Raw genomic sequence first — 17,794 nt, 5'->3', positions numbered from 1 at the left:
TTAAATCAGTGATTCAGACTGCATATGTTCTCATATTGTCTTTGATGTTTCAGCCGCAATTCTTTGATGGGTAGTGTGTCATTGGGAAAAATAAATAAATAAGGAAAGAGGGATACATAGTCAGCTCTTTAAATATCTTAAAAATACCACAACTGTTCACATTAGTATGCCAGTAAGGATGTACTCAACAACATTTTTCTGGCTTTCATTGATTAACATCAATCAGGTCAACTAAAGCCAAAATACCTTCCACATCCAAAAATGACATGATGTACTTTTACGAATGCCATATCACTTCTATTGACGTTGAGTACCTATCATGTCACGCCACTGCCATGCATCTGCCATGCCACACTTCATGTCACTTGTCACATCACATCAGAGAGCACCCTGCATAAGAAGCTTAGGAACTTGAAGTTGTGTTTGGAGAATAAGGTGAGTGGAAGGGGGGCTTGGGAGAATTTAGGGAGTAGAGTGGGGTGAAGGGCCTTAGGGGTGAGTAAAGTACGATATGGACTCATATACGATGCACTGAAAGGAACCAATGTTGTGACAATGAGACACTCAAAGCAGATAAATGCTGTTCTCCATTACTTAGGCCTTGCGCTTTTATCTATGTGACTGCTCCTGCCCATGGGATTGGACAAAGGTGTTATTACATTACATTAATACTTGTTCCATAGATCATGAACACATTTTGTAATGAGATGGAAAGTGTCAATTTATCATAAGTATTCTTTAACTGATACAATTTTTTTCAGTTACTACTTCATTTCTAAAAATTCATCTATTTAGTAGAAATAGGTGTCATTCAGAAATTCTTTTAATTTATTTTTAAATGCTATTTGGTTGGCTATCTGTCAGACTTTTAATGCTTTTTGGCAAATGATAGAAGATTTTTGTGGCAGTATAACTCACCCCTTTCTGTGCCGAGGTCAAATTTAATCCGGAATAGTGAAGATCATTCTTTCTTCTAGTGTTGCAGGCACCATTCTTGACACCTCTGCTGATTTTTGCAGACTGTCTATACTGTTAATTTTGCCCTTCTGCATTCTTCCAGTTAAATATGAATTAAACAATTGGTGCACTGTCCCACACATACCACAATACTTAGCTTATCTAGAAGAATTTCATGATTCACATATTCAAAAGCCTTTGAGAGATCACAAAATATTGCAATGAGTGATGTCCAGTTATTCAGATCAATTAATATCTGATCAGTGAAAGCATATATAGCATTTTCTTCTGAATAGCCTTTCTGAAAACCAAATTGACATTTTCTTAGTACTTCATTTCAACAAATATGTGAAGTTACTCTTGAATACATTACTTTTAATTTTGGATAAAGCTATCAGAAGTGAGATTGGGCAGTAGTTGTTAGCATCAGACCTATCCCCTCTTTTCTGCAATGGTTTAATAATAGCATATTTGAGTCTACCGGGAAAAATGCCCCCCTGTTTCAGTAAGCTATTACATATGTGGCTGACAATCCTACTTAACAGTTGGGAACAAACTCTCAGTGCTCTGCTGGAAATGCCATGGGAGCTTTTACTTTTGAGTGAATTTATTATTTTCCTAATTTCAGTAGGAAAGGTGGGCTGAATTTGAATTTTACCAAATCAGATACGTATTGTCTCTTCCATACACGACCTTGCATTTTCTAATGAATAGCTGGATCTTATTTTCTCTACAACACTTAAAAATGGTTATTAAATTTTAAATCTCCCCTGGCCTGGGCTCCTGGATGACTTTTCTGAATTGTACCCCTTTCCCTAAACCTCTCCAGTACTTTTCCTTCATCCCTCTTCCTTCTCCTCCAACTCTTCTGCCAGAAGAAGGAGCCAATGGGGCTGAAAGGAGTAGATTTTTTTTCTCTCTCCATTTACATTATATTACCAATGATTGATTATTTTTGTTTTCATTGAGTTTGATACAAATACAGTCTTCCTGTGCCCTAAGCGCGCCCTGAAATAGCATTTACCAGTGTGGAAATTGATTGCAAAAGTTTCAACTCATTTTTGGTATGGCTAAATCAGCAGACATTGAGGTCTGCATACCTCCCTAATCTTACAATAAAAATTAGATGGAGCCATCTGAAAGGCACACACATGTGTGCACGCGTGCACCAAAACACACACACACACACACACACACACACACACACACACACTCTCTCTCTCTCTCTCTCTCTGTACTGCAGTTAATTCCATACACCTTTCCCGTGGATTTGAGTGAGTACTTCAGATCTACGGCCTCTGCCATCCATGGCACTAAAGTGTACTTTAGTACCACTAAAAGAAGCATGAACACCTGACACAAGGAATTCAAGACAAATTATTATCTAGGCAACATAGATGAATCAGCAGTAGCCAATCATGCATCGGGACCAGGTGACCACCAAACACAGTTCTACACAACTATGGTTCTGAGCACTATGGGACAGAACATCTAAGGTCATCTGTCCTCTACACAACTATGTTCAAGTCTAATTACAACTACTCCAAAACATACGAAGGGTGAAGCAAAACAAACTGCTTAAATTCACCCACTAACTTGAGATGAACTACCAACTTCATTTTAATTTTGTGGTCTCTGAGACTGTTCAGACAGTAGCAAAAAACAAATAATATAATGTGACTACAAATTAACAGTGGCTGTTTGTACCAGTACCAGTATTTGCTTTACTGAAACAATAAAGGTTGGGGAATCCAAAAAATCACATCCACAGTCTTTGCCAGAACCTTCTGAGGCACGAGACAAATATTATGCAGAAAAGATATGCCTTACATCAGGATTTCCTTCCAGCAAGCTGGGTGGGAACTTGATGAACAATATGCTTCCATTGGTTTCTGTCCTGGTATAGCTTTTCCCTCTCCACTACACCCAATGTTACTCCTCTCCTCTTGAGATCTTCCTTAACCTGGTCTGTCCATCTCTTTCTAGGCCACCCAATTGGTCTACTTCCCGGTACCTCCATCTCCAAATACTGGCATGGAGTTCAAACTGTGTGCATTTGCTTCACATGACCGAATCACTTCAATCTCAAAGCACTCACCTTCTCCTCTGTAGCAATGTCACCTGAAGGTCTCTCCTTACATAATCATGCCTGACTCTGTCTCTCCTAGTCTTTGTTAGAGCTGACCTAAGGAACTTCACATGCTTGTATTTGACTCTCTACTCTCTTATTTATGACACAGGCCTCTAGACTATACATCATGATTGGCAGGAGATAAGTTTTATACATGGTCTGTTTGGTTCTTAGAGGGACTTCCTTGTCCCAGATTAGATTTCATACTTGATGGAAGAAGCTAGATCCTTTTGTTATTCTGTTTAAGACTTCTATTTTGGAACTTCGATTGTGTGATATGATGCTACCCAGATAATTGAAGCTTTTCACACATTCAACCTACTCCCCTTCCAGTATGATGTTACAAGGTGTGGATGTCCTGCTCGTCTTCATAGCCACTTTCTTGTTCCAACTCACAGTTAACTTGATTTTTTTAAATTTTGTGTTAAAGTAATCTAATTTCCTCTGAACCTCCATTTCCATCTCTCCCCAAATGGCGATGTCATCAGCAAAAACAAAAACACTGAGATCTTCATTCTCTTCTTCCTTGATTTCTTTCACGATTGTGTCCATAAGTGTAATGAAGCATAAAGGGGAGAGCGAACTGCCTTGCTGAACACCTTTCTTTGTCTTAAACAATTTTGATCTTCCACCTCCTACTTGTACACTACTCTTGCAACCATCACACAGCATCTGCACTTTTTTAAATAATGAATCAGGATCATTATGTTTTCTCATTTATTCCCATATTTTATCCCTTGGTACACTGTCATATGCTTTCTCCAAATCCACGAATACTATTATCAAGTCCTTTCCTTTTTCCCAATACTTCTCCATTAACTGATGGAGGGAGAAAATGAGCTCTGTTGTTCCCCTATTACTTCTGAACCCATGCTGTTGTTACTGTAATTGGTGTCCTAGAATTTTCTGTAATCCTTTTTTTTTATGACCTTTGCCATTATCTTAATGCAGTGTGATAACAGTGTGATTCCTCGGTAGTTGGTGCATATCTTTCTACTACCGTTCTTGAACAACTGTATTATAATTCCTTTTTTCCATTCATCCGGCACTTTGTTTTCTTTCCTTATCACCCCCAGCACCCGGTGTAACCATGTATTCCATGGATTCTTGTGGCTTTAATCATATTCGCTGTCAGCTCATCTACTCCAGCTGCCTTCCAACTTTTTGTCTGTTTCAGGGAATTCTCAGTTTCTAACGAAGAGATTGGATCCTGCTCCTCCTCTAATTCAATGACTTCAGTGTCACTTTATTGTGCACCTTCCCCATTCTGTAAGACTTCAAAATAATGCTTCATCTCTTCTCTGATACCTTCCATGTCCCTGATAATAAGCCCACCCTCTGTTTCCATCACTTTTATGTCTTCTCTACCAGATATTTTACTTTTCAATAACCCATATAGCAGTTTTTCATTCCCTTTGCTATCCTGCTCTAGATTCTGGGTGAATATTTCCCAGCTCTTCTCCTTTTCTTCTTCTACAATTCTCTTTGCTTGGAGTTTCTTTTCTCAGTATTCCTTCTCCAGTGTTATCACCTTGTGTTCATCTTTTGGCACCAACCCCTGGTTTCGATTTCTTTTTTCTAACTCCATGTTTTTCTTTGCCATGTTATGTTTTTTAATTCTGTCTTTTACTCTATCGTTCCACCAACTGTTTTTTTTTGTCTTTCACTTTACCCCTTGTTCTGCCACATATCTGCACAGCACTGTTAACTATTGATTAACATCCCAATTGAATGTCCCAATAATCAGATGACAACACCTGTGTTATTCAACCTGTTATTGTAATAATATGGTAATCAAAAATCATAAGTATCTATGTTCATTACATGGCTTACATATTTCAGATTTTTAATTGTTATTGTGCTACTAAGATACACTTCATACACTACATAATATTTCCATACCTGCAGCCAACACAAGACATTGGTGTTGGTTACAATGTGCTCTGGTAAAAAACAAAAACTTCTTTCCCCTGAAAAGAGTTTTCCTCTTCTCATTAACTTTGAATGAAACTTCATTTTTCTTTATTGTTGTTTCTCCAAGTGGAGGAATGAACTCTTCATAATCTGGAATGGGTAGGTTTGCTTCAGCTGATGCCAAATATTTGTTCCACATTTCTGGTGTAACTATTGGTTTCCCATCAGCAAGAGCACAGACTGCCTGGAAGAATAGAGGAGGAAAAAAAATCATATAAAACAACGGAAATTCCAGGTTGGAATAACTGTTGTTAAAGTTTTGTATAAAGTTGACAATGAAATAAATCTATGTCTTCTGCAAAAAATAAACAGAAGAAATAGGTAATGAAATACAAGAACAAAAGGCTTTACTCCAGATTACATTTTTAAAAAAAATATTTTACAACATCTTATACCAGAATCATCAGTATGTGCCTGTCTAAACTGCCACCCCTTATGATTTGCCATGACTGTTTTCTCAACATCCACTTATAACATGGATTCAGAATCTATAGTGTAGTTAAATGCAGTATGCTGAGTAAATTGGAGCAGTGGGCATGTATATGAGCTAAAAATTCCTAATCTGCAAAAACTCCTTGAGCATACTTCACAACAATAGTACATGTACCCAGCAGAGAAACAACTCCAGAACATCCAAGACTTGCATCTTTACTTACAAAAGTTGCAAAGAGAGTGATAATCTGCTGGGTTCCAGGCACACACAAATTTGGGCAACGAACCAATGAATGGAAAACCCATCCAAGGGCACCACCAAAATCCTCCCTCTGACACACTTAGCTGTTCTTCTATCTGCAGTGCTTTTGCTACTGAAGCTCAGAGAGAGTCTGAGTGACTTATGTGAAGGACAACTATCTGAGCACAGTGGCACCCGTTATCTAGGCTTAATGCAGCCACTTTCAGCCTAAGAGATGAGTTGAGATGAGATGAGCATGCCTCCAAATAGGACACCGTTCTGTAAAACACAGACTCCTTCTCCTCTGGCAAGATCTACCAAAGTGTAGTAAACAGGTTTGCTGGGGACATGTCCTCTACTTTGGAAGAAGAAAGATTTAGGTTTAATGTCTTGTCAATGATGACGTCATAGGAAAAGAACACAAGAACACACTATGGAAGGAGGCAGAAGGAACCATCCTAGCATTTTCCTTAAGCTATTTGGGGAAACTAGAGAATGCCTAAATCTGGAAGGTCAGACACAGAAGATTAGTACCCTACAACTACAATGTTACGGCACAATTGAGGTGTTCCCCGGAAAAACAACTTAACGTCCATTAAGCGGTAGGGGAAAAAACACACACTCTTAATGGCTTAACTTTTTCAAGCTTTTGGAGCCAGTGGCCCCTTCTTCTGGTAGAAGAATTGAAGGGGAAGGAAGACAGGTGAAGGAAAAGGACTGGGGAAGTTTGGGGAAAGGGGTACAGTTCAGAAAAGTCACCAAAACCCAAGTCACAGGAGGCTTACTGGACAGGATGAGAAGGAAATCTATCTATCTATCCACTTACATTATACTGTCAATAATTGCTTGTTTTTGTTGTTATATTAGTGTCCATTAAGTCGTTTTTCCATTTACTGCAGTAATTGCAGCTGTACAAGCCAGTCTATGGGCACACAAATTATCATTACTCTCCGACAGACACAATGCCCTCTAGAAACATTTGACGGCTGTCCTGTTCCAAGTCATCATTCCACTGGCTGCAGTAGCCAGCAGACAACATTCACATCGCTTGTACTAATGCTGCATGTGCGCTATTCTGAGATGTATTTTTCAGTGACGGGACATCAGTACCATGGAATTTACATTTGCCAAGATCACTTAGGAAGTAAACAAATTATGGGAAATGATTGTGATATTATATCCAGTATGGAGGGTGATTATGAGAACCAACTAATTGGAAGGAAATGTAAAATTCAGAAAGGGAAGTGGAAGACAGAAGTTGCGAAGAAGAATAGAAATTCAGGACAGTGTTATGTTTCACCAAAAACTGTTAAGAAAGTTTGTTCTAAGAAATTTGCAGTCAGTAAGAAATGTTTCACAAAGGAATGCTATCTAAAAATATGCCCAAAAGATCAAGTACAGGTCCATGAATGATTTTGGCTATAGTGGCAAGAATACAAAAGATACATTGATGTTAAGTTTAATTGAAAAGAAAACACCACCAAGAATATCTAATGGACCTAGGTCTTGTCAGAATCATAGCTCCATCTATACAGACCATCTAAAATGCAACAATAATAGGACAGTAGTCTGTAAATTTCTATTCTGAAGTACCTTGAAAGTTACTGACAGACTTTTGAAAACAGTTTTAAAGGTGTTGGGTGCAACTGCTCTTACAGTAGAAGACAAAAGAGGGAAATGCAGCAACACACTTCATAAAACTGCAACAGAAATTTGGGACATGGTCTGCTCTCACCAGGACCAGTTTTCTCCCAAATCATTGTATTATTGTCAAGGCAAGCCCAGAAGGAAATATTTTGACAACCTTGACCTTAGTGTTGCAAAATTATTCACATCATTCAGAGATCATCTTCTCCATGAAATGAATACAGTACTCCAGATGAAGTATAAAACTTATATAAGTTCTTTAGGGAGAATAATCTGTATTCATTTCGAAAACCACGAACTGATAACTGTGATATCTGCAAGGAGTGTCGAGTTATATTGAGTGTCCATGCAAATGGTCTTTGTAAAGATGTTTATGAATAACGTAAACTAAAGGTTGCAGAGTAAAATAAACTCAAGGACAAGACTTTCACATTGGTCAAACTTGGCAACATAGATACCTCAGTACTTGAGTCTGATTATGCACAGAACCTGCCTCTGCTTAAACTGAGCATTACTGCACAGACCTATGAGAGGCTACTGTGGCTCTATGTATTTCATATTCACTGTCATAATGACTAATGAAGTACATTTTATTGATTACTCAAAGGTTCAGCAAAAAAAGATTCAAATTCTGTTTGTTCCACTTTATATGACTTCATAAGTAGGAAACAGTGGGTAACAGAAGAGATGCTGAATTTAATTGATGAAAGGAGAAAATACAAAAATGCAATAAATGAAGCAGGCAAAAAGGAATACAAACGTCTCAAAAATGAGATTGACAGGAAGTGCAAAATGGCTAAGCAGGGATGGCTGGAGGACAAATGTAAGGATATAGAGGCTTATTTCATGAGGGGTAAGATAGATACTGCTTACAGGAAAATTAAAGAGACCTTTGGAGAAAAGAGAACCACTTGCATGAATATCACGAGCTCAGATGGAAACCCCGTTCTAAGCAAAGAAGGGAAAGCACAAAGGTGGAAGGAGTATATAGAGGGTCTATACAGGGGTGATGTTCTTGAGGACAATATTCTGGAAATGGAAGAGGATGTAGATGAAAATGAAATGGGAGATATGACATTGGGTGAAGAGTTCGCAGAGCACTGAAAGACCTAAGTCGAAACAAGGCCCCTGGAGTAGACAACATTCCATTAGAACTACTGACAGCCTTTGGAGAGCCAGTCCTGACAAAACTCTACCATCTGGTGAGCAAGATGTATGAGACAGGCGAAATACCCTCAGACTTCAAGAAGAATATAATAATTCCAATCCCAAAGAAAGCAGGTGTTGACAGATGTGAAAATTACTGAACTATCAGTTTAATAAGTCACAGCTGCAAAATACAAACGCAAATTCTTTACAGACGAATGGAAAAACTGGTAGAAGCCGACCTCGGGGAAAATCAGTTTGGATTCCGGGGAAATGTTGGAACACATGAGGAATTACTGAACCTACGACTTATCCTAGAAGAAAGATTAAGGAAAGGCAAACCTACATTTCTAGCATTTGTAGACTTAAAGAAAACTTTTGACAATGTAGACTGGAATACTCTCTTTCAAATTCTGAAGGTGGCAGGGGTAAAATACAGGGAGCAAAAGGCTATTTACAATTTGAACAAAAACCAGATGGCAGTTATAAGAGTCGAGGGACATGAAAGGGAAGGAGTGGTTGGGAAGGGAGTGAGACAGGGTTGTAGCCTCTCCCCGATGATATTCAATCTGTATATTGGCCAAGCAGTAAAGGAAACAAAAGAAAAGTTCAGAGCAGGCATTAAAATCCATGGAGAAGAAATAAAAACTTTGAGGTTCGCCAATGACATGGTAATTCTGTCAGAGACAGCAAAGGACTTGCAAGAGCAGTTGAACAGAATGGACAGTGTCTTGAAAGGGGGGTATAAGATGAGCATCAACAAAAGCAAAACAAGGATAATGGAATGCAGTCGAATTAAGTCGGGTGATGCTGAGGGAATTAAATTAGGAAATGAGACACTTAAAGTAGTAAATGAGTTTTGCTATTTGGGGAGCAAAATAACTGATGATGGTTGAAGTAGAGAGGATATAAAATATAGACTGGCAATGGCAAGGAAAGCGTTTCTGAAGAAGAGAAATTTGTTAACATCGAGTATTGATTTAAGTGTAAGGAAGTCGTTTCTGAAAGTATTTGTATGGAGTGTAGCCATGTATGGAAGCGAAACATGGGCGATAAATAGTTTGGACAAGAAGAGAATAGGAGCTTTCTAAATGTGGTGTTACAGAAGAATGCTGAAAATTATATTGGTAGATCACATAACTAATGAGGAGGTGTTGAATAGAATTGGGGAGAAGAGGAGTTTGTGGCACAACTTGACTAGAAGAAGGGATCGGTTGGTAGGACATGTTTTGAGGCATCAAGGGATCACCAATTTAGTACTGGAGGGCATTGTGGAGGATAAAAATCATAGAGGGAGACCAAGAGATGAATACACTATGCAGATTCAGAAGGATGTAGGCTGCAGTAGGTATTGGGAGATGAAGAAGCTTGCACAGGATAGAGTAGCATGGAGAGCTGCATCAAACCAGTCTCAGGACTGAAGACCACAACAACAACAACAAGTATTAAACTCCAGAAGCCAAATAAAATTAAGATTATAATACTTCTATCGGATCTGTGTGGAGGGCAAAATCAAAATAAGATCGTGGAACGATGTTGTACTTGGCTTTCAGAATCAAACAATGTAACCATACAACATGTATTTCCAGTTCAGGGACAGGGACAGGCCTATATGAAAAAATGCTAAGGAATATTGAAAACATTGAGAAATTGCACCAGTATATTTCAGTTCAGAGCTGCAGAAAGAATCTAGCATCCTTTAAGGTGGTGAAAGGAATTGACATTATTGAGGACTTGGCACCAGCTTTATCACCATATTATGTCACAAAACCCAAAGGAAAGACACTATTTGGAATAAAAAAATATGTCATTTTGTATTACAATGGAAACACGTTTTTCATCTCACCTACTTATGCAGGAACATTCAGTCCTTACCAAATAAAGAAATGAGGATGTATTATGCCATTGCAGGAGATGGACATGCTGATGGCAAAGACACCTCGTCCTGAGATTCTGGATGCAAAGAAGAATATTGTCAAAAGTTCTACACCTGTGACAGACAATGGTTGCTCAGGATGCAAAACAGACACGTGATCACTAGTAACCACACACAAACTGTCACATATCATTGTTGAGGATGGTATTGTGTTTGCAGCTGAATAAATGCATTTCTTTCACTTTGTGTATGATTATCTTAAGACCAAGTTCTTATGTGTTATGTTTGTCGGTATATATATAATGTCTTCAGGAATACATTTACAGTGTACTTTTGTTCTGAAAACCAATTATGTTGTTGGATAAAAATATATTTTGTTGCTTTATGGTCTGAGTACTCTACTTTTAGATTTAGCGACTGTTTAATAGTGAAATATGAAAAATGTTATTTTCTTGTTGATGTTATACAGTGATCTATGGAAAAACAATTTCAGTGTGGTATTGTATTATCAGTTCAAACCAGTAAGAAAGTTGCACATAGTACACAATCACATCATTTAGTCTGAAACAATAACACAGCATCTCTATTTGACTGTAATTTTGTCCATGTACGAGGGACTGAAATGAATGAAAACATGTCAAATATTTGATGCTCTGTATCTCGATTTCCATAAATTGCAATTAAGATGTTGTCCCAGAGAATGCTCAATTGGAATCAGCCAACTCATTAAAATACCTAGCTGTAAAAATTTGTGGGGATACGAAATAGAATGATCCAATTGGGTCATTCATAGATAAGGCAGTTGGCTGACTGAGGCATATAAGCAATCGTTATTCCCACTTTCCACATGTGAAAGGAATGGGAAGGAACTCTAATAACTGGTACAATGGCAAGTACCCTTTGCCATGCACTTCACAGTAGTTTGTAGAATGTAGATATAAATGGGCATATGATTAGTGAAACTGAACAGTTCAAACTTCTAGGTGTTCAGATAGATAGTAAACTGTTGTGGAAAGCCCAAGTTCAGGATCTTGTTCAAAGACATAACGCTGCCATTTTTACTTTTCGAATGGTATCTGAAGTACGTGATCATTCGACATGAAAATCAGTCTACTTGGCTTATTTTCATTCGCTTATGTCATATAGTATTATATTTTGGGGTAACTCTCTCCATTCTAAAAGGATATTTTTGGTTCAGAAATGGGCAGTTCGGGCAATAAGTGGTATAAGTTCGTGAACCTCTTGTCGAACCCTGTTCACGAGTCTGGGTCTCTCAACATATATATTCTTTACTGTTGTTTCTTGGTAACAATATCAGATTATTCCCAAGAGTTAGCAGCTTTCATTCAGTTAATACTAGGCAGAAAGCCAATCTGCATTTCGATCGGACTTCCTTAACTCCTGTGCAGAAAGGTGTGCACTATACTGCTGCATCAGTTTTCAATAAGCTACCACAAGAATTCAAAAATCTTAGCAGTAATCCACACACTTTCAAATTGAAGCTGAAGAGTTTCCTCATGGATCACTCCTCCTATTCTGTCGAGGATTTCCTTGAAAAATGAAGATGATTCTTGTTGTATTGTATTGCGTTTACTTAAACTTCTGGCTTGACTTTTTTGGTTTCATAAGCATTTTATTTTTATCTGTTATTACTTTTACGTCATAATTTCATGTACTGACACGTTCCATGGCCTTGTAGATCCCCCCCCCCCCCCCCTCCCTTCCAATTTGGTCCCATGGAACTTGACATCTAAATAAAATAAAAATAAAACTAACATTTGCCTCACCAACCTGCCAAATGTGTACAATGCGTGCACTGTGTGACCTCATTTTTTTGTTTTGGATGTTGACACACAAGATGTCACATGCCTTTTAAATCTTTTTTGTTTCACAGCTCATATCGAAAGAGTTAAGTATGACAATTTCGTATGTTTGTAAGACTGGTCTAATAGCAAAACACAGAGTTTATTACGTTTTATTAGTTTTTAACACTTCATAAACAATTTTCTTGTACATCTCTCTTTTCAGATTTTTATATTTTCATACCTCTTTGATTAGTATCAAATTTCAATGTAATCCACAATCTCACAAAACAAAGCATTTTTACAAGCCATCTGATGCTGAGAGTTGGTCGTTATCACACTACCAGTGGTGCTTTACAAAAGAAAGGTTGTGCGCCTCAACTTCCATACTACTAGTCTCACACTCCCAAACTTCAGTAAGAGATAACAAGTTGACGAGTAGGAAACAACAACAGTCCCACTGTTCTCATCTACATCGGCACTGGTACACTGCATTTGCCATATGGTGAATGGCAGAGGGTACCCTGTATCACTATTAGTCGTTTCCTTTCCTGTTCCACTTGCAAATGGAATAAGGTGAAAATGACTGTCTATATGCCTCCATACAAGCCCTAATTTCTCGTATCTTATCTTTGTGATCCTTATGTGCAATGTATGTTGGTGGGAGTAGAATCGTTTGGCAATAAGCTTAAAATGCTGGTTCTCTAAATTTTCTCAACTGTCTTCCCTGATAACAACATCGCCTTCCTTCCAGGGTTCCCATTTGAGTTCCCGTAGCATTTCCATAACACTTATGGTTGTTCTGACATACTGGTAACAAATCTATCAGCCTGCCTCTGAATTGCTTCATTGTCTTCCTCCAATCCCATATAATATGGATCCCAAACACTCGAGCAATACTCAAGAATAGGTACCACCAGCATCATATACGCAGTCTCCTTTACAGATCGACCACTCTTTCCTAAAATTCTCCCAATAAAACAAAGTCAACCATTGGCCTTCCCTATGACAGTTTTCACATGCTCTTTCCACCTCATATCGCTTTCCAATGTTATGCCCAGATACTTAAATAATTTGACTGTGTCAAACAAGACAATAGTTATACTGTTTCCGAACATTACAGGTTTGTTCTTTCTACTCATCCTCATTAACTTACAGTTTTCCATATATAGAGCTAGCTGCCATTCATCACACCAACTAGAAATTTTGTCTAAGTCGTCTTGTATCTTACTACAGTCATTCAACATACTGGGTTTTAGTGCTTAACAAGTCTTCCAGCCATTGTGAACTTATTGCATATGCTTGTACCTTTGTTAACAGTCTGCAATAGGGAACCATGTCAAATGACTTTCAGAAATCTAGAAATATGGTATCTGCCTGTTGCCCTTCATCCATAATTTGCAGTATATCACGTGAGAAAAGGGCAAGCTGAGTTTTGCATGAGTGACGCTTTCCAAAACCATGCCCATTCCTCAGACTTGTCATACTTGTGGAACTTTAACAGAAAGGAAACAAACCTGTTAGCAGTGAAGTAAATGTGGCATCTTGATTTCTAATGTATGCAACGCTCAACACTGAACTCATACTCACTCCATTTCTGATATCTAGTGCACTTGGCATGCATCTTCAGGAGACAACAACAGTGGTGCCACTGAGGATAGCAACACCCACCAGTTGATGTGGACACACAAGGGCACAGTCTCTCAATGACACATTCTTGGAGACTCCGACTCAAATTACGAGTTATTCCAGCTCACAACACCTAGGGCTACAATAATTAGATGAGTGATAGTTGCCAGTTGCTATGTTGCATACAGGAAGAGGTAATATCTGCTCAAGTAATTCGAAGACTTTCTGGAAATTATTTCTGGCTGCTCAAAGAATTGTAATGATGGTCACAGTTTCATTTCAACACTTTGTGTTATTAATTAAACAGTTATCTTTTCTCAAAATGCATGGAACTTAAATGTACTAATATATTTTCCACTGCAACTGCTAACTTCAAAAATTCCACTCACTCACAAACTTTCTTACCACATACTTAGTGAGGAACAATTACAGCACAAGTAGGGATCCTGTTGGATTTTACTTGCCAAACTTGCTATCATGGATAAGTCAAAAAGTGGGCGAGTTTAAAACTTCTACAACAGACTTCCAACAACTATGGAAATAAACTTCCAGATGTTCTTTTTACTTAATTAACTTAGTCACTTTAACTACATTAAATGCTGTTGGATCACAGATGGCTATCTGCAAAGTTTTCTGTTTCTTTTTTTTTCTTTTTTCTTTTAAAGTAAGATATCATTTACTAATTTCAGTACACAATATTTAGCTTGTTTTATTCTGTTGTTAATTGGGCATGTCTTCAAGTGTGACACTGACAGTTGTCTTCTAGTGTTGTCATTGAGAGAGCCACAAACAGCGCTCAATTTAATCTGTAGCACAGTGGCTTCAGACTGGCCTGTTGTCAGGAGTGGAGAGTTTTTGTTTGAGTGTTTATGATACCAGGTGTAGTGGGAACAAAGAAGTGCCAGCTGCCTATATAGAATCCATGTTTCTATTATCAGTAACTTTTGGTTTTGATGACACAGACGTTATGTTACTGACCATCATCAATACTCCATCTTGGAGAAATTGACCAAATGCCCCAATGCTTGGTTCATCTTCTCCTTTATCTGGTCCATCCATTATCTTGATAGACTCTGCAATCTTTTCCCTTCAATGTTGCCTTGGATGATCATCTTTTCCAAGTTAGCCCCATGTGATCGAACTACATGAACAAATAACTGTAAAAATCACTGGAAACAAATACTGAAGAGCCTCTTCTCCAACCTGAGTTCTTGAAGGACTGATCTGCTGGCTCGTCTGTGCATCAGTGATATTCTCAGCAACCTCCTCTATGTCCACATCTTAAAATCATTAGTTCTTTTGTAGTTCCCTTCAATTACTGTCCAAGTTTCAGCCCCATAAAGGAAAACTGGAAATACCAGAGATTTCAGCACTCACAATTTAGTAGGTCTGGTTGGGGCTTGGTCACTATCAGCTTTAAAGCAGTATCCCTACCCACAGCAATTCTATGCTGTATTTCCCATGTAGAGCCACTCTCTTTCTGAACCACTGAGCCCTGATAAACAAAGTGATCTACCTCCTCATATTCTGACAGTACATCAGTAGCTGGTAATAACTCACCTCAGTCAGTCATCATGATCTTGGTCTTTTTCTTATTCACTGACATCCCAAGTTTCCCATGCTCTCTCTCAACTTCACCCAGTAATTCCTTGACTTCCACTTGTGATTCTGTGCACAGCGCAGTGTCAACAGCGTATCTTAAATTACTGACTCTTTGTCCTCCAGTCTGAATACTACCAGTCCAGCCATGAAGACTTTTTTTCACAACATGACCTCCTTATGTGTTAAATAGATGTTTGATAGACTGCTATCCCAGAAGATGTTTGCATCTATGTTCTGATATATGCAGAGAAGCACAGAAAGATTTCTTCTGTCAGTCTCAATAGCAGCAGCAGCAGTAGTAGAAAAAGTTATATAAGAAGCTTTGAACAAAGATAAGGAAAATAAATATTAGTGTCTGTATTTCTGAAAAACAGCACATATTGTTAAAACTGACAATTTTTTGGTTTGTCTGATTCAGACCACAGACATAAAATGACCGACTAGTTTAGTGAATAATGTAGTCCACACCAATGTATTTTGAGAATCATCATTTTATTTTCACAAATCTCATACAGAAGCATGAGCATGAATTTCTTTGAATCTGCCCGGTTCCACAGCTATCAGGAGAGAACTAATTAAGATCGCCCTTCTTTGTTTATCTTGAGACAAGTGAAAATGAGACAATTGGAGACATAAAAATGCTCATGTGAACACCTAATTGATAATACAGAATACTTAAGAGAAATCTATAACAAACACAATAGCACATCTTTAAAGGGGGAGAGTTATGTCACAGCCATTGGAGATGAGATACATTACAAGCTCCAAAACTCAATGGAATAACTTTCACATTCTGCTCAGAATTTGCAGCTGAGTTGGTACCTCTTTCAAACGTACTGTAATATACTGTAGATCTCTAGAACAAGAAACTGTGACGAGTAGTTGGAAGCAACCACAGGTCACAAAAAGGATAGCAGAAGTGATCCATAAAACTACCCTCCAATATTCTTAAATTCATCTGCAATAGATTCTTAGAACATTTTCTGAACTCAGATGCAATATCTCAAACAGAATGATCTCCTTCATGCTAACCAATGTTGATTCCGAAAACATCTTTATTACAAGACATCCTGAAAGCCATTGATCAAGGCAGATCTGGTATTTCTTGACCTTCGAATAGCATTTGACTCAGTGTCACATCTATACTTATTATTGACAATACAATCATATGCGGGATCAAGTGAAATTTGTGACTGGACTGAGGATTTTGTGGTAGGGAGGATGCAGTATCTTATCTTTGATGGTGAGTCATTGACAAGTGTAGAAGTAACTTCAGGTGCACCCCAGGAAAGTGTGCTGGCACCCTCGCTGTTAATGTGTATACTAATAGTCTTGCAGAAAATATTAATAGTATCCTCAGACCTTTCACAAGTGATGTAGTTATCTATAACAAAGTACTATTTGAAAATGGCTGCACAAATAGTCAATTAATCATGATACACTTTCAAAGTGGCACAAAGATGGGTGGTTTGCTTTAAATGTTCAGAAATCTAAAATTGTGCACTTCACAAAATGGAAAAATATGGTGTCATATAATTACAATATCAATGAGTCATAGTTGGAATACAAATACCTGACTGTAACAGTTCACAGTGATATGAATTGGAATGTTAACATACGTTCAGTTGTAGATAAAGCAGGTGGTAGATTCGTTCACTGATAGGATACTGGGAAAATGCAATCAGTATACAAAGGAAATGGCTTACCAAACAGTTATGCAATACATCTAAGATCATTGTTCAAGGGTGAGTGACCCATACTGTATAACAGGGGATACCGAATGTACACACAGACATCAGCATGAATGGCCACAGATTTTTCTTTCATCAATGGGAGAGCATCAAGAAAATACAGAAAAAACTGAACTAGCAGACACTTGAAGATACACATGAACTCTCCCACAAAAGCTTATTTACAAGGTCCCAGAACCAACTTTAAGTGAGCAATCTACAAATAAACTACAACCCCATATGTGTTGCTCCCACTGCTACGAGGGTCGTTCTGAAAGTAATGGTCATTCTGAAAGTAATATCTCTATTTTTTTTATGGTGACTTTGGATGTCCAGATGTTGCTGGTGTGCCAATGCTTGAACCTTCCTCTTTCATTTTCAGGTGGTTCCGTTGTTCCGGATTGTTCCAAAATGGAGTCTGATATGGACGCACAAATGAAACAGCAATGTGTGATTGAATTCCTCACTGCTAAAGAAACTGTGCCAATTGAAATCCATCAACACTTACTGAAGGTGTTTGGAGACCATACAACAGGTGTGAGCAATGTGAAGTGACAGGTGCAGCATTTTCAAGGCAGTGAAAAGGGTGTGCATGACAAGCCATGACCCGGTTGACCCTGCACAGCT

The 17,794-nt window shown here is 38.1% G+C and overlaps 1 protein-coding gene across 1 annotated transcript in view; it reads right to left on the bottom strand.

The window, feature by feature from the left end:
• LOC126481225 (nibrin) overlaps nucleotides 1-17,794 on the bottom strand; it is a 157,948-nt gene that overhangs the window by 74,861 nt on the left and 65,293 nt on the right. Inside the window, exon 5 of the mRNA XM_050104831.1 lies at nucleotides 4,991-5,246. Within this exon, the coding sequence (XP_049960788.1) occupies nucleotides 4,991-5,246 (256 nt within the window). The remainder of the gene's footprint in view (nucleotides 1-4,990; nucleotides 5,247-17,794) is intronic.

Source organism: Schistocerca serialis, chromosome 5, assembly GCF_023864345.2.
Source record: "Schistocerca serialis cubense isolate TAMUIC-IGC-003099 chromosome 5, iqSchSeri2.2, whole genome shotgun sequence".
In the NCBI taxonomy this organism is placed as follows: domain Eukaryota; kingdom Metazoa; phylum Arthropoda; class Insecta; order Orthoptera; family Acrididae; genus Schistocerca; species Schistocerca serialis.
The sequence above is the reverse complement of the archived record's forward strand: the minus strand, read 5'-3'. Positions and strand labels throughout refer to the sequence as shown.